Below are 17,452 nucleotides of genomic sequence, written 5' to 3' on the forward strand. Positions count from 1 at the left end.
CTAGAGGACTACAATAGTATAAACCATATATCTTTACAAAGTACCCAGAGACACAAAATTTTTCAAAGCTTCACAGAGATGGGCAACAAAGATAAGACTAGTACGAATGATAATGGTCACTCTAATCTTCACTCTCAGACTTCATCCTCTCAGTATCTACATTCACTACCTGCTTGATGATATCTGTAATCAGAAGCATCATGGAGATCTCATAATCCATCACCCTCACCATCAGCTTCTGCAACTTTTGGTGGATGACTTTTAGTTCATTTTAGGATCTAAGATTTCTTTAAGAATCTTCTGCAAGCCATGAAACTCAACCTTCTGCATATAATTTTAAATGTAAATTCAGAGAGTTCAAAGACAATCTGGCAAATCCATCCACAGATTCTGTACTTTATCTTTTAAAGATAGTGTCTAACTATGTAGCCCAGGTTGGCCTTTAATTCAAGAGCTTCCTGCCTCAGCCTCCCAAGTGCTGGGATTAAAAATATCTGCCACCATACCTAGCCAGATACTTCATATAGTTTTAAAACAAAGATCAACAGAGTCAACCAACCTGGACCCTAGAAGCTCCCAGAGACTGAACCACCAACCAAAGAGCAAGCATGGGCTAGGCATAGGTCCCCCACACATATGTAGCAGATGTGCAGCATGGTCTTTATGCGGGTCCCCCAACAACTAGAGTGGGTACTGTCCCTGAATATGTTGCCTGCCTATGGTCCCATTTCCCTAACTGGGTCTCCTTGTCTTGCTTGCCTCTGTGGTAGAGGATGTGCCTAGTCCAACAGTAACTTGATGTGGCAGTGTGGGGTGATATCCAGAGGGGCCTCCCTTTCTCAAAGAAGAGGAAAGGGGAATGGGAGGATGAGTACCTGGTATTGGGATATAAAGTAAGTGAGTGAATAAATAAATAAATAAATGGAAAAAAACTTGTTACTTTGGATGAAAGCCTAGAAAGCTGATCTGATTTTACGTATAGTACTAATAGCCTGGTTTAGCCAGGTACCTGACACAGAAAGAGGAAGCAGTAAGCTGGCAGCATCTCTTCAGTTTTATCCCCACAAACTGGAGTCATTTGTAGAATCTTACTATCTTATCTACAAATTTCTCTATACTCATTCCCTACTTTGTCTTCAGCTTGGAGTCAGTTATAGTCTGCAGTTATCTAACCCCTATTTTTGATCCTTTTCTTATCTGAGAAGTCCCCTCACCCAGTAGCATCCGCTGGAGTTCCTTCCGTTCCTGCTCCTCCCGTTCCCGAGACAGCTGAGAGCTTGTTTTCTTATTCTGCAGCATATTCTCAATGTTCTTTCCCATTTCTTCAAAGTCACTGTCTTCAGCTGAGCTGCTATCTGTGTCAGTTGATAAGACCTCTGTTGATGACAAAACCCTAGCAAGAGAGGGAAAAAGGTTAAACACAAGGGAAATACAAGTGTACAAAGTAGAACTGGAGAAGAAAATTGAGAAATCAACCTTAAAAAGATATGCAGAATCCAGACACAAAACCCGTAACAGAAAAACTACATCTTGCTAGACATTTCACAAATTTGCAAAATTGCAGCAATTTTTTTTTCAGAATTCCTGGAGAAAAGCTGAGAAAACGGCACACAGGCCATTTTCTTTTATTTTCTTGAAAGAGACTCTGTGTGTTTTTTCCTTTGCCCCTAGGTATGCCTTGTTTATTCTTCCTATCCCAGTCTCCTAAACACAGCTCAGCTCTTCAGTACACCACAACATTTAGATTCATGGATCATTTTAATAGCACACTATTATTCTTTTGCAAGTCACTACAAGAAAAAAATATACCCATTAACACACTTAAAGCTACTAGGCCCAGGTCAAGTAGGCCACAAGTACTGTTATAGAACCAAGAGATCAAGCTTAGAAGTCCATGATATTCAAACTATCCTTTGCTAAATTACTTTGAAAACAGCAGGTTCAGCAGTCATGGTGGCACATGCTTATAATCCCAAAACTCAGGAGGCAAAGACAAGCCGAAGACTTGAAACCAATATAGGCTACATTGCAAGATCCTGTCCCCCCCAAAAAAAGAGCTTTAGAAAGACAGTTGTGCATGGCGGTACATGCCTTTAATTCCAGCACTCAGGAGGCAAAAAGGCAGATGATGGGTTCAGTGCTGAAGGATATTTGATCACACTGTGAACCCCGAGATTGTGCTATAGTGTGGCTCAGCCCTTAGTACACACTTTTAATCTCCCTGGCTGGAATGCCCTTAGTACACACCTTTAGTCACAAACAATGAAGGTAAAGTTACTTGATAGAAAAAGGCACCCATGTTTGAAAGTGATATCTAATTGAGTGGCAGACAAAGTGACAAATCAGAGAAAGATTAGACAGAACAGGAAATGCCCGACTCTCATGAGAAGAGAGGAAAGGGAAGCAAGCTACTTAAGAGACTGCGAGACACAGCTGGGCTGTTTCTGGGAAGACACCATATCCAGACCCATCCCAGAGGATTTGCTGCACTCAGAGCATTGGTAAGAATCCTCCCCCACAACCAGAAGTCCCAGAGCTGCAGCCGGCCCTACCAAATACCACTCCCCTTCCACCCCCTCCACCTGGCCCTTCTCGCTGGGGCAGATGCATAGCTGGTCTGCTCCCATGAAGATACCATATTCTGACCCAGCCCAGAGGAGGATCCACTGCACTCAGAGCAGCTGACTCCTAGCTGGTCTGCTCCTGTGAAGACACCATACCCTGACAAATAGGCATGGATTCCTTCCGTTCTGAGCCGATGTACTGAGTGGACCTTGGGAGCTACCTCTGCAACCAATATCATAATACCCAGAGGAAGCTGGACTCGCAGGAGATCTAACAACTCCAGGATCATAGAGGAAGCTGGACTCCCAGGAGTTCTAACACACCGAGGATCACTGGATTACAGAGATAACTGAACTCCGAGGAGCTCTGACACAACCAAGATCACAGGAGAGACAGGTTTCTGTCAGAGTCAGTGAGTGTAGGTAGCACTAGAGATAACCAGATGGCAAAAGGCAAACGCCAGAAAGTTACTTGGCATAATCAGAACCCAATTCTCTCACCATAGCAAGTCCTGGATACCCCATTACACCGGAAAGGCAAGATTCAGATTTAAAATCACTTCTCATGATGATGATTGAGGACTTTAAGAAGGACATAAATAATTCCCTTAAAGAAATACAGGAGAACACAGGTAAACAGCTAGAAGCCCTTAAAGAGGAAAACAAAGATCCCTTAAAAGAATCACAGGAAAACACAACCAAACAGGTGGAGGAATTGAACAAAACCATCCAGGATCTAAAAATGGAAGTAGAAACAATAAAAAAAAAATCACAAAGGGAGACTACCCTGGAGATAGAAAATACAGGGAAGGTATCAAAAAAGATAAGGAAGGAAGCTTCATACTTGTCAAAGGAAAAATCTACCAAGATGAACTCTCAATTCTGAGTATCTATGCTCCAAATGCAAGGGTACCCACATGCACAAAAGAAACTTTACTAAAGCTCAAAGCACACATTGTACCTCACACATTAATAGTGAGAGACTTCAACACCCCACTCTAAGCAATAGACAGATCATGGAAACAGAAACTAAACAGAGACATAGTGAAACTAACAGAAGTTATGAACCAAATGGATTTAACAGATATCTATAGACCATTTCATCCCAAAACAAAAGAATATACCTTCTTCTCAGCACCTCATGGTACCTTCTCCAAAATTGGTCACAAAACAGGCCTCAACAGATACAAAAAGATTGAAATAATCCCTTGCATCCTATCAGATCACCACAGACTAAGGCTGATCTTCAATAATAACAAAAACAGAAAGCCCCCACACACACACGGAAAATTAACAACGCCCTACTCAATAATAACTTGGTCAAGGAAGAAATAAAGAAAGAAGTTAAAGACTTTTTTGGAATTTAATGAATTTTTAGAATTTGGCTCATCATACCAAAACTTATGGGACACAATGAAAGCAATGCTAAAAGGAAAACTCATAGTTCTAAGTGCTTCCAAAAAGAAACTGGAGAGAGCATACACTAACAACTTGACAGCACACCTGAAAGCTCTAGAACAAAAAGAAGCAAATACACCCAAGTGGAGTAGATGGCAGGAAATAAAAAAGGCAAGACCAGATGGTTTTAGTGCAGACTTCTATCAGACCTTCAAGGAAGACCTAATAGCAACTCTCTTCAAACTATTTGACAAAATAAAAATAGAAGGAACACTACTCAATTCATTATATGAAGCCAAAATTACACTCATACATAAACCACACAAGACACAACAAAGAAAGAAAACTTCAGACCAATCTCCCTTATGAATATTGATGCAGAAATACTCAATAAAATTCTCGAAAACTGAATCCAAGAACACATCAAAACAATCATCCATCATGATAAAGCAGGCTTTATCCCAGGAATGCAGGGATGGTTCAATATACGGAAATAGGAAATAGATCAACATAAGCCACTATATAAATAACCTCAAAGGAAAAAAAAAAATGATCATCTCACTAGATGCTGAAAAGCATTTGACAAAATTCAACATCCCTTCATGATAAAAGTCTTGGAAAGATCAGGAATTCAAGGCCCCTACCTAAACATAGTAAAAGCAATTTACAGCAAACCAGTAGCCAACATCAAACTAAATGGAGAGACACTTGAAGCAATCCCACTAAGATCAGGGACTAGACAAGGCTGCCCACTCTCTCCCTACCTATTCAATATAGTACTCGAAGTCTTAGCCAGACCAATTAGACAAAAAATAGAAGTCAAAGGGATACAAATAGGAAAGTAAGAAGTCAAAACATCACTAATTGCAGATGATATGACAGTATACTTAAGTGACCCCAAAACTTCCACCAGAGAACTCCTACAACTCATAAACAACTTCAGCAAAGTGGCTGGATATAAAATCAACTCAAACAAATCAGTAGCCTTCCTCTACGTGAAAGATAAACAGGCTGAAAAAGAAATTAGGGAAATGACACCCTTCACAATAGTTGCAAATAATATAAAATACCTTGGTGTGAACCTAACCAAGCAAGTGAAAGACCTGTATGACAAGAACTTCAAGTCTCTGAAGAAAGTAATCTAAGAAGATCTCAGAAGATGGAAAGATCTCCCATGCTCATGGATTGGCAGAAATAGTATAGTAAAAACTGGCCATCTTGCCAAAAGCAATCTACAGATTCAATGCAATCCCCATCAAAATTCCAACTCAAGTCTTCACAGAGTTAGAAAGAGAAATTCTCAAATTCATTTGGAATAACAAACAAAAAACCCAGGATAGTGAAAACTATTCTCAACAATAAAAGAACTTCTGGAGGAACCACCATCCCTGACCTCAAGCTGTACTACAGAGCAATAGTGATAAAAACTGCATGGTATTGGTACAGAGACAGGCAGGAAGATCAATGGACTAGAATTGAAGACTCAGAAATGAAACCACATACCTATGGTCACTTGACCTTTGACAAAGGAGCTAAAACTGTCCAGTGGAAAAAGGACAGCATTTTCAACAAATGGTGCTGGTTCAACTGGAGGACAACATGTAGAAGAATGCAAATTAATTCATTCTTATCTCCTTGTACAAAGCTCAAGTCTAAGTGGATCAAGGACCTCCACATAAAACCAGATACACTTAAACTAACAGAAGAGAAGGTGGGGAAGAACCTCCAATACTTGGGCACAGGGGAAAAGTTCCTGAACAGAACACCAATGGCTTATGCTCCAACATCAAGAATTGACAAATGGAACTACATAAAATTGCAAAGTTTCTGTAAGGCAAAGGACACTGTCAATAGGACAAAACAGCAACCAACAGACTGGGAAAAAATCTTTACCAATCCTACATCTGATAGAGGGCTAATATCCAAAGTATACAAAAAACTCAAGAAATTAGACTCTAGACAACCAAATAACCTTATTAAAAAATGGGATATAGAGCTTAACAAAGAATAGAATGGCCAAGAAGCACCTAAAGAAATGTTCAGCATCCTTAGTCATCAGGGAAATGCAAATCAAAACGACTCTGAGATTCCACCTCACACCAGTCAGAATGGCTAAGATCAAAAACTCAGGTGATAGTAGATGCTGGCGAGGGTGTGGAGAAAGAGGAACACTCCTCCATTGTTGGTGGGAGGGACTGCAAGATGGTGCAACCACTCTGGAAATCAGTCTGGCAGTTCCTCAGAAAATTGGACATAGTATTACCTGAGGACCCAGCTATACCACTCCTGGGCATATACCCAGAAAATGCTCTATGTTCATAGCAGCCTTATTTATAATAGCCAGAAGCTGGAAAGAACCCAGATGTCTTTTAACAGAGGAATGGATACAGAAAATCAGAAAATGTGGTACATTTACACAATGGAGTACTACTCAGCTATTAAAAACAATGAATTCATGAAATTCTTAGGCGAATGGATGGAACTAGAAAATACCATCCTGAGGTAACCCAATCACAAAAGAACACACATGGTATATACACTCAATGATAAGTGTATATTAGCCCAAAAGCTCGCAGTACCCAAGATACAACTCACAGACCACATGAAGCTCATGAAGAAGGAAGACTAAAGTGTGGGTGTGTCAGTCCTTCTTAGAAGGAGTAACAAAATACTTATGGGAGCAAAGTATAGAACAGAGACTGGAGGAGAGGCAGTCTGGAGACCGCCCTACCTGGGGATTCACCTAGTCACTAAATGCAGGCACTATTGTGAATGCCAGGAAGTGCATGCTGATATACCTTCTCCTGGGAGGCTCTGCCAAAGGTGGATGCTCGCAGCTAACCATTGAACTGATCATGAGGTCTCCAATGGAGGAGGAAGAGAAAAGGCTGAAGGAGCTGAAGGGGCTTGCAGCCCTATTGGAAGAGCAACAATACCAACCAACCAGAGCTCCCAGGGTTTAAACCACTAGCCTGGGAACACACATGGAGGGACCCATGACTCCAGCTGTATATGTACGGGAGGATGGCCTTGTCAGGCATTGGTGGGAGAAGAGGGCCTTGGTCCTGGTGAAGGCTGGATGCTCCAGTGTGGGGGAATTGGGAGGTGGGAGTGGGTCAATGGGTAGGTGCACACCCTGACAGAAGTAACAGGAGGGGGGACGGGATAAATGGTTTCTGTGGGGTGGGGGATGGGGAAAGAGGATAACATCTGAAATGTAAATAAATAAAATATCCAATAAAAAAAAAACTTAAAAAAAAAAAGGGACTGTGAGAGAGGAAGGAAGCGATTTTTTTGTGGGAGAGTTTTACAAAGACAGGTTGAAGAGAGAAGAAGCTAGTCATAGGTGAAGATAGAATAAGCCAGAGAATGAGACGGAGCCAGAAGTTTAAAACATTAGTATAACATTAGTATAAGGCCAAGCAAAGGAATCAGGAGAGGCCAAGAGAGAGAAGCCAGATTGAATCAGTCAGCTCGGAGAAAGAAGAGTTGGAGTCAAAACAGCTGAGTTGACCAGTCAGTCAGAGCTCAGAAAGAACTAGAAAGAGTGAGCTCATTCAGAAGTAAGTCTCAGACGCTGAAAACATTCTAAACCTAGATAAGATTGTACAGAGGCTAGAAGGCCTGGGTTTGCAGACTGAGGCAATAAGCCTCTGAAACGACAATTACATCAGAGGAATAAAAGATACTTTTACAATTCAGGGTCAGCTAGGTGTCCATACTGAGTTCAAAGCCAGCCAGAGTCAGTACCTGATATTTCACATACCCAACCACCTAGTTACATTTTTTAGGTGACATGTTCATTTGCAGTATGGATACCTGTGGCCCAGAATATAAGAGATAGATACAAGATTATCAAAAGTTTGAGGCCAGCATACCCCACAAGTTCAAAATCAGCAGGGCTCTCTCATTCCAAAATAGATAAATACTATCTGAGAGCTTGAGACAGAGTTTAGTGATAAAGTATTGTCTTGCATGTACAAGACCATTAGTTCAAAATAAAACACGTCCAGAAAAGCTCCATATTCTAGCTTAAACTTTCTATAGTACTGAATCAACATACTTGTTCTGTAGGTCAAAGATGCGCTGACATTCCTCTTTGTAACGTTCTTGATGCTCAGCCACTGAAAACCTTGATCCACGGGCAAATTTACTCATGGGCCCCTCTCCAGAGCGAGCCTGCTCTGTTGACATTGTGCGTACCACATCAATAACTTCCCAGCGGGACAACTTTTTAATCTGAAAGAAAAACAGAACTACACATATGGAACTCATTCAGGGATGTTAAAGGACAAAACTGGGAAAAAAAAAAAAGCCTAAACGAAGTTTAGGAAAGTTTTGGTAAAGTATTGAGGACCTATCATGATCTACACCATATAAAAACTCCAGATGGTTCCTTACAACACTTGCCTACCTTTTCTATCTGCATATAAAGCCTCTTACTAGGAATTTTCTTCTTCCAAACCTACCTCTTCCTCAGGCACACCAAATTTACGAAGAAGTTGCTTGGCATTTTTCAGAGACAGGCGACGAAGGTCTGCATCTGTTCCTGTGACTGTCTTTTTCACTGGCTGAGGCTCCTTATCATCCTGTCTCAAACAAAAACAAGTAAGAATCTGAAGCTGACCTAACAGTAAGCATCAATGCCATTCTGCTAAATGAAGCATTTCCAGGCTCTCCACTCTATTCATCGACTGCTCAAGCCCCATTCCTTCCATTTTTGATTTCTAGACTCTCACCTTCTGCTGTGTCGGTTTGTTTGGAATCTTTACATAGGAGAACCCTTCACCACAGCCTGTAGGATCTGCTACTCCAGTCACCTCCAGGAGACATTTGCCCTTCATGGCAGCAATGAAAGCCCTTGTAGTATTCCAAGGAGCAGTACGAACCTGAAATAAAGCAAAGGATTCTCGGGGTTGTGGGAAACATTGTTCGACACCTATTACCTAAAAACATTTTCATGATTTCTTAAACTATTAAGTTAAATATAGTGGCTATCTCGGCTCTCTTCTATGTTACTTATATCATGATATTAAATAGAGACTCAGAGTGTACCCAGAATAAGAAATATAGGAAACAGTGATGTTCTTCAAATCCATTATCCGTAAGACTTCAGCAGGTAGTGTTGTACCTACACTCAGGATGCTCATAGTTAGAAGGATAACTGCATTTGATTGTCATTCAAATGGCTTCCTTATTCTGATTTTTTATAATAGGGTCTCTAGCCCAGGTTGGCCTGAAACTCCCTAGGTAGTAAAGCTTAACCTTGAATATCTGATCCCCCTGCTTTGAGAATAATGGGATTATAGATGTGTGACATCTTGTTAGCCCAAGACCTTCTTTTTAAATGAGATAATGAGAAACACTAATTAAAAACTAGTGTTAAGGGCCAGAGATGGCTCAGTGATTAAAACCATTTAGTGTATAATCACAAGGACTAGAAATTGGATCCAAGCACCCACATAAGAAGCCCCATGTCCACAAATGCCTGCAACTCCAGCTCAAAGGGAGCTATATGATCCCCTCTTTTGTACTCTGTACACAGGCACACACACATACAAATACAAATAAATAAATCTTTAAAGTTTTCTTTGGCCGGGCAGTGGTGGCACACACCTTTAATCCCAGCACTTGGGAGGCAGAGGCAGGCGGATTTCTGAGTTCGAGGCCAGCCTGGTCTACAGAGTGAGTTCCAGGACAGCCAGGACTACACAGAGAAACCCTGTCTCAAAAAACCAAAAAAAAAAAAGTTTTCTTTGAATTAAGAAAAAGTACAGAGCTGGGTATGGTGGCACTCGCCTTTAATCCCAGTACTTGGGAGGCAGAGGCAGGCAGATTTCTGAGTTTAAGGCCAGCCTGGTCTACAGAGTTCTAGGACTATACAGAGAAACCCTGTCTCAAAAAACAAAAAGCAAACAAACAAATAAAAAGAAAGAAAGAAAAATTTTTAAAAGAAGGAAGCTATTGCTCTCTTTAGACACACCAGAAGAGGGCATCAGATCCAGTCACAGACAGATGGTTGTGAACCACCATTGGTTGCTGGGAATTGAACTCCAGACCTCTAGAAGAGCAACAGTTAGTGCTCTTAACCACTGAGCCATCTCTCCAGCCCCAATACTCACCTACGTGTGTATGTGCACATACCCACTCACAAGACACATAGACATACAATTAAAGACAAAAAAAATACAAGCTGGGTGTGATGGTGGTACATGCCTTTAATCCCAGCACTCAGGAGGTAGAGTGTTCAAGGCCAGCCTGGTCTACACAGAATGAGTTCCCTGACAGCCAAGGCTACACAGAGAAGCCGTGTCTCAAAAAAACAAAAGACAAAAAAAAAAAACCCCACAAAGAACAACAAAAAACCAACAAACCAACCAATCAAACAAACAAACAAACAAACAAGTGTTGCTGGGCGTGCTGGTATGCCTGTACTTTTAACACTTGGGAGACAGAGGTAGGAAGATTTAAAGTTCTAGTCCAGACAAAGCAAGATTCTGTCTCAAAAAAAAAAAAATTCGTAAAATCTTACTTCATCATCAATCTTCATCTGGAAATCTTCTTCATTTTCTTCCTCAGGAGCAAAAAAGGACTTCTCTCCATAGCCAGCATCCTGAAAGAAGATAATTCTATGCATAAATAATGGCAAATGAAAAAATGTAAGTTTTTTTTTCAAATAGTTTTACTGAATACTAAATATAAACTATCAAACCATATTCTGCATAGAAAATGGATTCTACTATCTTTAATGCATATATTACTGTTGAGCACTCTTAAGATCCTTGAGCTACCAGAAGATACGCCAAATTGCAAGGAATCTGCTGCATTAGCTCAGAGGCAGAATGCTTATCTAACATGTGCATGGCCCTGGGTTCAAACAAGTTTTTTTCTAGAATCTTTTTTTTTTTTTTTTGGTTTTTCCAAACAGGGTTTCTCTGTGTAGCCCTGGCTGTCCTGGAACTCACTCTGTAGACCAGCCTGGCCTCGAACTCAGAAATCTGCCTGCCTCTGCCTCCCAAGTGCTGGGACTAAAGGCGTGCGCCACCACTGCCTGGCTTTTTTCTAGAATCTTTTTAAAAATAATTTATTTTTATCTTATGTGCATTGATGTTTTGCCTGCATGTATGTCTGTGTGAGGTGTCAGATCCCTGGAGTTACAGTTGTGAGCTGCCGTGTGGGTGCTGGGAATTGAACCCAAGTCTTCTGGAAGAGCAGTCAGTGACCTCAACCATTGAGCCATACCTCTAGCCCTCACAGAAAAAAAGTTTTCAAGGAATTTATGTGGATGTGTAAATAGCTTACAGCCCATTTAAAACCAAACAATCTAAACTAAAGAGAAAGAAAAATTCTAACTACAGAATTTCTCAGTTGGACTTTTTCTGTTTTGGCCTTTGTGGTGGTTTGAATGAAAATGGCCTCCATAAGCTCACAGGGAGTGGCACTATTGGGCGATGAGGCCTTATTAGAGAAGGTGTGGCCTTGATGGAGAAAATGTGTCAGTGGTGGTAGGCTTTGAGGTGTCAAATGGTGAAGCCAGCCTCAGTGTCATGCTGTCTTCCTGTTGTCTGCCAAACTGGATGTAGAACTTCAAGCTACCTCTTTAGTGCCTGCATGCTACCATGCTTCCTGCCATGATGACAATGGACTGTAAACCAGTCCCAATTACATGTTGTCCTTTATAAGTGTTTCCATGGTCATGGTGTCTGCACAGCAAAAGAAGCCCTAACTAAGACAGCCTTATATGTTGTGCATCTCTAAACCATACTCCCAGCTATCATCTCTGTGTACGTGGGAATCTGTAAAGTTCTTTCCCTGCTTATTTTTACGAAACAGTCACCACTCAAATGTGCTATCATTTTTAAAGCAAGGTAATATGATTTAAGTTCCTCATTGAGCCTCACATTGCCATTTATCTACACTGTAGCTTTCCTTTGAATCCATATACACAGGAAGTACCTCATATAGTTTAAATTGTTTAATAACTGTTAATAATCTAGTAACTATCATCTCTATAGTATTCTCTTCTATCTTTCTCAAAAGAAATATAGATATAAGCAGTGCCTGACAAGAAGAGGCTCACCTTTAGTCTCTGTTCTGCAGCTATCATGCTGTAATAAGCACAGCACTGTTCTGGAGATACCATAGCTCTGATCTCCTCTTCCGTTGGTAAACGAAAATCAGACTTCAGCACCCACCAGTTTGAATCCATCCCTGAAAAAGATACAGAGAAAACTGTTCTGAATCCTAAAGATCCAAAAGTAACAGTATAATTAACTGACACTGAACCAATAAATCCCCTAGATATGACTAGTCAACAAAACCCCTGCTGTCAGGTTTCTTACATCTTATGTAAGGCATGCAAATACTCACTTAGACTATACTAGCAACCAATTATCATCAAATTATCAAAGTCTCTAGTAACAAGGTTTGGTATCTTCTTTTGACAACCATCAATTTCTATTCTATTAGCTATGATTTCTTTTAACTGAATGTCTTTAGGAATATGAGAGCATCAGAGAAGACAAGAAATCACACTGATGACCTGTACGTTTGAAGTCGGCACAGAGCTTTAGCCTCTTCCGGATGCTACTTTCAGAATGTGAAGGAAAGGCTTTCTTTATATCTTCCATCCGTATCCGCCGTGGCCTATCTTTACTCTTCCAAAAGAGCCGGTAAATAAAAACCTGTCCAATAAGCCAAATACATTTTATTATATAAAAGATAAAAGCCCTCACCAGGATGCGTTCTCCAACTAAGCTCAGATGTGTTTTCATTGTTCTATTAGCATGTACATCTTAGTCCAACTCCCATACTCCCACCTTACCTGCAGAAAGTCTCGGATGTGTGTATTAGCCCTTTTGGAGTTAGGACCAGGAACTTCAAACAAGGGACACTGTTGTCCCACAACAAAAATATCCACTAATTCTCGAATATAGTAACCCTGCCTTGTTCGAATGATCAGGAAGTCAGACTCTGGCATCTTATGCAGATAAATTGGAGCACGAAAAAGGTTGTTCTCAAATGCCTAATAAAAGTAAACCACAAAAGTTATTTACAGGGAAACCCTAGAAAATTCAGCCAACTATTAAAAAGGGAAAAAACTTAATTTGATCTATATTCATTAGCTCTAAAGTCTATATAATAAGATGAGCAAAATATGGAATATCAAACAAGATTTTTTTTAGTTTTTTTTTTAACTCACTGTCTTTTAGAACTTAACAGACACAAAGGAAGAAAAAGTTTAAAAACAGAGCCAGGAATAGCAGCATATGTTTCTAATTCCAGCATTCAAGAGGCTGAAGCAGGAGGATGAAGGCCATCCTGGGCTACATAATAGTTCTAGGCCAGCCTGAGCTATGGCAGGAAACTGTCTCTCAAAAAATTGAGTCAAAGCTTGGAACTGTGGCACATTCTGTAATCCTAGCCCTTGTTAGGAGAAACAGAAAGATTATGATTCAAGACTGGCCTGGACTGCACAGTGAATTTGAGGCCAGCCTGATTGTATGAGGACCCTCCCTCCCCCAAAAAAGAAAAAAGCGGGGCTGAGTGATGGTTCAGCAGGAAAAGTGCTTGTTGTACAAGCATGAGAACATGAATTTGGATCTGCAGTACTCACATAAAAAGCTGAGCAAAGAAGTATATGCCTATAATCCCAGTGGTGGCAAGGAGAGGAATAGTTGTGACAAGAAGATCCTATAAAGCCTGCTAGCCTTCTAGTGTAGGCAAAACTGCACTCCAGGATCTATGAGAGTGAAGCTATCTCAAAATAAGGTAGCAAGTAATAGAGGGAGACAACTGACAATGACCTCTGGCTTTCACACATGGATATAAAACACACACACATACACACAAACTAATTAACTAGCTAACTAATTGATGGTATTGGAGGAAAAGGTATTATAACACATACCTATAATCCCACCACTTGAAAAGCAGAAGCAAGAGGATCAAGAGTTTAAGGCCATCCTTGGCCACATAGCAAATTTGAACGCAACAGTGGCTATATGAGAGAGACGCTGACTCAAAAAAAGTGGAAAAAATTATACAGTTTAAATTCAGATGAGCCAGGCAGTGGTGGCGCACGTCTTTAATCCCAGCACTTGGGAGGCAGAGGCAGGTGGATTTCTGAGTTTGAGGCCAACCTGGTCTACAGAGTGGGTTCCAGGACACCCAGGGCTACACAGAGAAACCCTGTCTCGAAAAACTAAAAAAAAAAAAAAAATCCTAATAATGGATGTAGGAGGGATGGCTCAGTGGTTAAAAGTACATGCTTATTTTCCAGAGAACCCAAGTTCAATTTCTAATACACACTGGGAACTCACAACTCTCTATAACTCCAGTTCCAGGGGATCTGACACCCTCACACAGACATAACAATACACAGAAAAAGTAAAAAAAAAAAAAAATCAATAAATCATTTTTAAAACCCTAATAATGAACACTAAAAAGAAAGACTTTTATACTGGTGGAAAAATTAAATTCTTTGGCGGGGGGAGAGGGGGTTGAGACATAGCCTCTCTGTGTAGCCCTGACCATCCTAGAACTAGCTCTATAGACCAGGGTGGCCTTGAATTCAGTGATCCATCTTCTTCTGCTTCTTAAATGCTGGGACTTAAGGTGTGTGCCACATCCAGGCTGAGAAATTAAATTCTAAACATTTACTGTAGATAGGATAACAGAAGATAGTAAATAATCTTTCAAAAATTTAATTACATTTTTTTTCATTTATTTGGAGAGTGCCTGTGTGTGTGTGTGCACATTTGTGGGCACATGTGTGTTACGGAGTACTCAGAGAAGTCAAGAGGACAACCTCATAAGTCAGGTCTCTTTCTGCCACATAAATCCTGGTGTGTCCTGGTACTTTCTCACAGCAATAGAAATCTTAAGATGGAAACTGGCACCAGGATGAGATACTGCTGTGAAATACCTGTGTTTTTTAGAGAACTGTAAAAGGAATTTGGAACATTAAACTGGGAAAGCCATTGAGTGCTCAGAGTCTAATCAGCTGTTCTATGAAAACTTTGGAGATAATGCTAAGAACAGTACAAATGATGGAGACATGGCTTGTGACACTTTAGACCAAGGTGGGAGTCCCTCAAAGACTATTAAAGCCATTTGTGTGATATTTTGAACTAAGAACCACAAAAATGAAACATTCTGCTGACCCCTGCATGCACATGCATATGTATCCACACACTCATGTGATCATACATATATGCATGTACAAACACTCATGACAAAAATAAGTTGGGCATGGTAGTGGTATACACCTATAATTCCTGCACTTGGGAAGTAGTAGAAAGAGGATCAGAAGTTCAAGGTCACTCTGTGCTAAGATTCCTATCTCAAAGGAAAGAATTTTTTTAAAAAGCCATCAAAATATCTCAGCAAGTAAAAATGCTTGCCACCAAACCTAACCTGAGTTCAATTCCCAAGATCCACATGGAAGAATGAAAATCAACTCCTGCACATTGTCCAACTTCCATCACCCACGCACGCATGCACACACATACGTACGGTGTTAAAAAAAAAACGAACAAATTATAAAAGTAAAGAAGGAGATAGATTGATTTAAAATCAACAAGAAATCTGAAAGGAAATTACAAGAAGAAAAAAGCCAATAATAATACTCAGAACCTGGTGAGAGGGGCTAAGGGTGTGTGACTCAGTGGTAGATAATTGCTTTACATATGCAAGTTCCCGGGTTTAATCCTCCAGCACTACCTACCTCCACAAACCTAGAAGAAAATGAGTTTAAAAAGAACTCTTGCAGGTGCAGATGAGCTAGCAATAGTGGCAGTGAAAGAAAGAAATAAGATGCAAGAATAAGGGAATACTTAAGATTGCTATGGACTAGCCGGGCGGTGGTGGCACACGCCTTTAATCCCAGAACTCAGGAGGCAGAGGTAGGTGGATTTCTGAGTTCGAGGCCAGCCTGGTCTACAGAGTGAGTTCCAGGACAGCCAGAGCTACACAGAGAAACCCTGTCTCGAAAAAACAAAAACAAACAAACAAACAAACAAACAAACAAAAGATTGCTATGGACTGTCACACACCTGTAATCCTAGCACTTGGACAGAGAGCCAGGAGGGTTGCTACAAGTTCAAGGCTAGACTTGTCTATATACCAAGTTCCAGGCCACATCTAGACTACAGAGTAAGCCCATCTCAAAAAAGAAAGAAAAAAGGGAAATGATTAACATGAGAAATGAAATGGGAAAAGCCAGACAGTTCTGGAGATTGCCCACATCATTTGTGACCCTCCATAATTCTTTTTTTTAAGCTATTACCAATGGAGCTCATTATAACTTTCAGAAGAAAACATAAAAAGTACATTTTACTTAAGTAGAAACTTCTAGTTTCTTTGGAAAGTCAAATGATGTTTCGTTGGGGCATGCAGGAGAAAAGAGATCTTGCTAAAGCAAACACATGAAAGGACCTGTGATGAAGGAGTATAAATATGACCCCACAGAAAGTGGGAATGAGCAATGAGCTTTGGTTTGGTTTGCTCTGCCTATACCCAGGAACTGCTCGTGATGTTCCACAGCTTTGCCTTAGGCAAGTTGGCAAGCCTGGTGGTTTCTTCCAAATTGAACTACAACTACTTGGTGACTGCTTGCTGCAAGGACTGGTCTGTAGCTGCGGAGTCATATTTAGTGTTTGCTATGGGGCTGAACTGCTGAGAAAGATCGAGTTTGCCCCCAAAGAACTATTGCTGAACAGGTCCACTTCCCCCATATCCTAATAACTTTTCTCTTCTACTACCTCTGCTGGATAGTGGGCTAGAGGAGAGGTTGAATCCTTATTAAAAGTAGGTTGCAAAAAATGTATGCCTATATGTATTCTGGCAAGACTGTAACATTCTAGTTCAGTATTCATGATGGCCACAACAAATTATCATAAAAATGTACCACATTTTTGTAGTGGTAGACACAAACCCAGGGCCTTGAACAAGCACTCTACCACTGAGCTTCATCTCTAGTCCCTCAAAGATACTAATTTCACATGAAGAATTTAAAACATCCACAACCTACATTAATTCTAGGTAGACTTCTTGATGTATTTTTGTTTTTTCATTTTTGAGACATGGTCTTGCTCTATAGCAAACACCCATCTCAAACTTGTGACCCTCCTGCCTATGCCTTCCTAATACTGGAATTATATGCAGGCACCACCAACAGTACTTCTGCTGACCTGGAACTCACTCTGTAAACCAGGCAGGCCTCGAACTCACAGAGATTCACCTGGCTTTGCCTCCCTAAAGTTAAAGGTGTGCATCACCACCCCTGCCCCCAACCAGTGTGTATTTCAAAAAGCATTCTTATAGTAGTTCATGCTCATATTTATAACCCCAGCACTCATAAGGCTGAGGATTGCCCCCAAAGTTTGAGGCCAGTCAGAGGCCAATCTAGGCTAAATAGTAAGTTTCAGGCCAGCCTGTGCTATAAAGTAAGATCCTAGCTCAAAACACACACACACACACACACACAC

At 40.6% G+C, this 17,452-nt stretch overlaps 1 protein-coding gene across 3 annotated transcripts in view; it reads right to left on the reverse strand.

Moving 5' to 3' along the window:
• Nucleotides 1-12,988, reverse strand: part of Taf1 (TATA-box binding protein associated factor 1) — a 54,935-nt gene extending 41,947 nt beyond the window's left edge. For all 3 annotated transcript variants that reach the window (XM_028770021.1, XM_028770020.1, XM_028770022.1), the window contains exons 1-8: nucleotides 12,787-12,988; nucleotides 12,505-12,646; nucleotides 12,043-12,173; nucleotides 10,495-10,575; nucleotides 8,702-8,851; nucleotides 8,432-8,551; nucleotides 8,026-8,201; nucleotides 1,215-1,393 (exon numbers count right to left, since the gene is read on the reverse strand). In XM_028770021.1, coding sequence (XP_028625854.1) covers nucleotides 1,215-1,393; nucleotides 8,026-8,201; nucleotides 8,432-8,551; nucleotides 8,702-8,851; nucleotides 10,495-10,575; nucleotides 12,043-12,173; nucleotides 12,505-12,646; nucleotides 12,787-12,942 — 1,135 coding nt within the window. In that variant the 5' untranslated portion in view covers nucleotides 12,943-12,988. The remainder of the gene's footprint in view (nucleotides 1-1,214; nucleotides 1,394-8,025; nucleotides 8,202-8,431; nucleotides 8,552-8,701; nucleotides 8,852-10,494; nucleotides 10,576-12,042; nucleotides 12,174-12,504; nucleotides 12,647-12,786) is intronic.
• Between the last annotated feature and the right edge of the window lie 4,464 nt (nucleotides 12,989-17,452).

The sequence above is a fragment of the Grammomys surdaster genome, unplaced genomic scaffold (genome assembly GCF_004785775.1).
Source record: "Grammomys surdaster isolate TR1022 unplaced genomic scaffold, NIH_TR_1.0 197, whole genome shotgun sequence".
NCBI lineage: Eukaryota > Metazoa > Chordata > Mammalia > Rodentia > Muridae > Grammomys > Grammomys surdaster.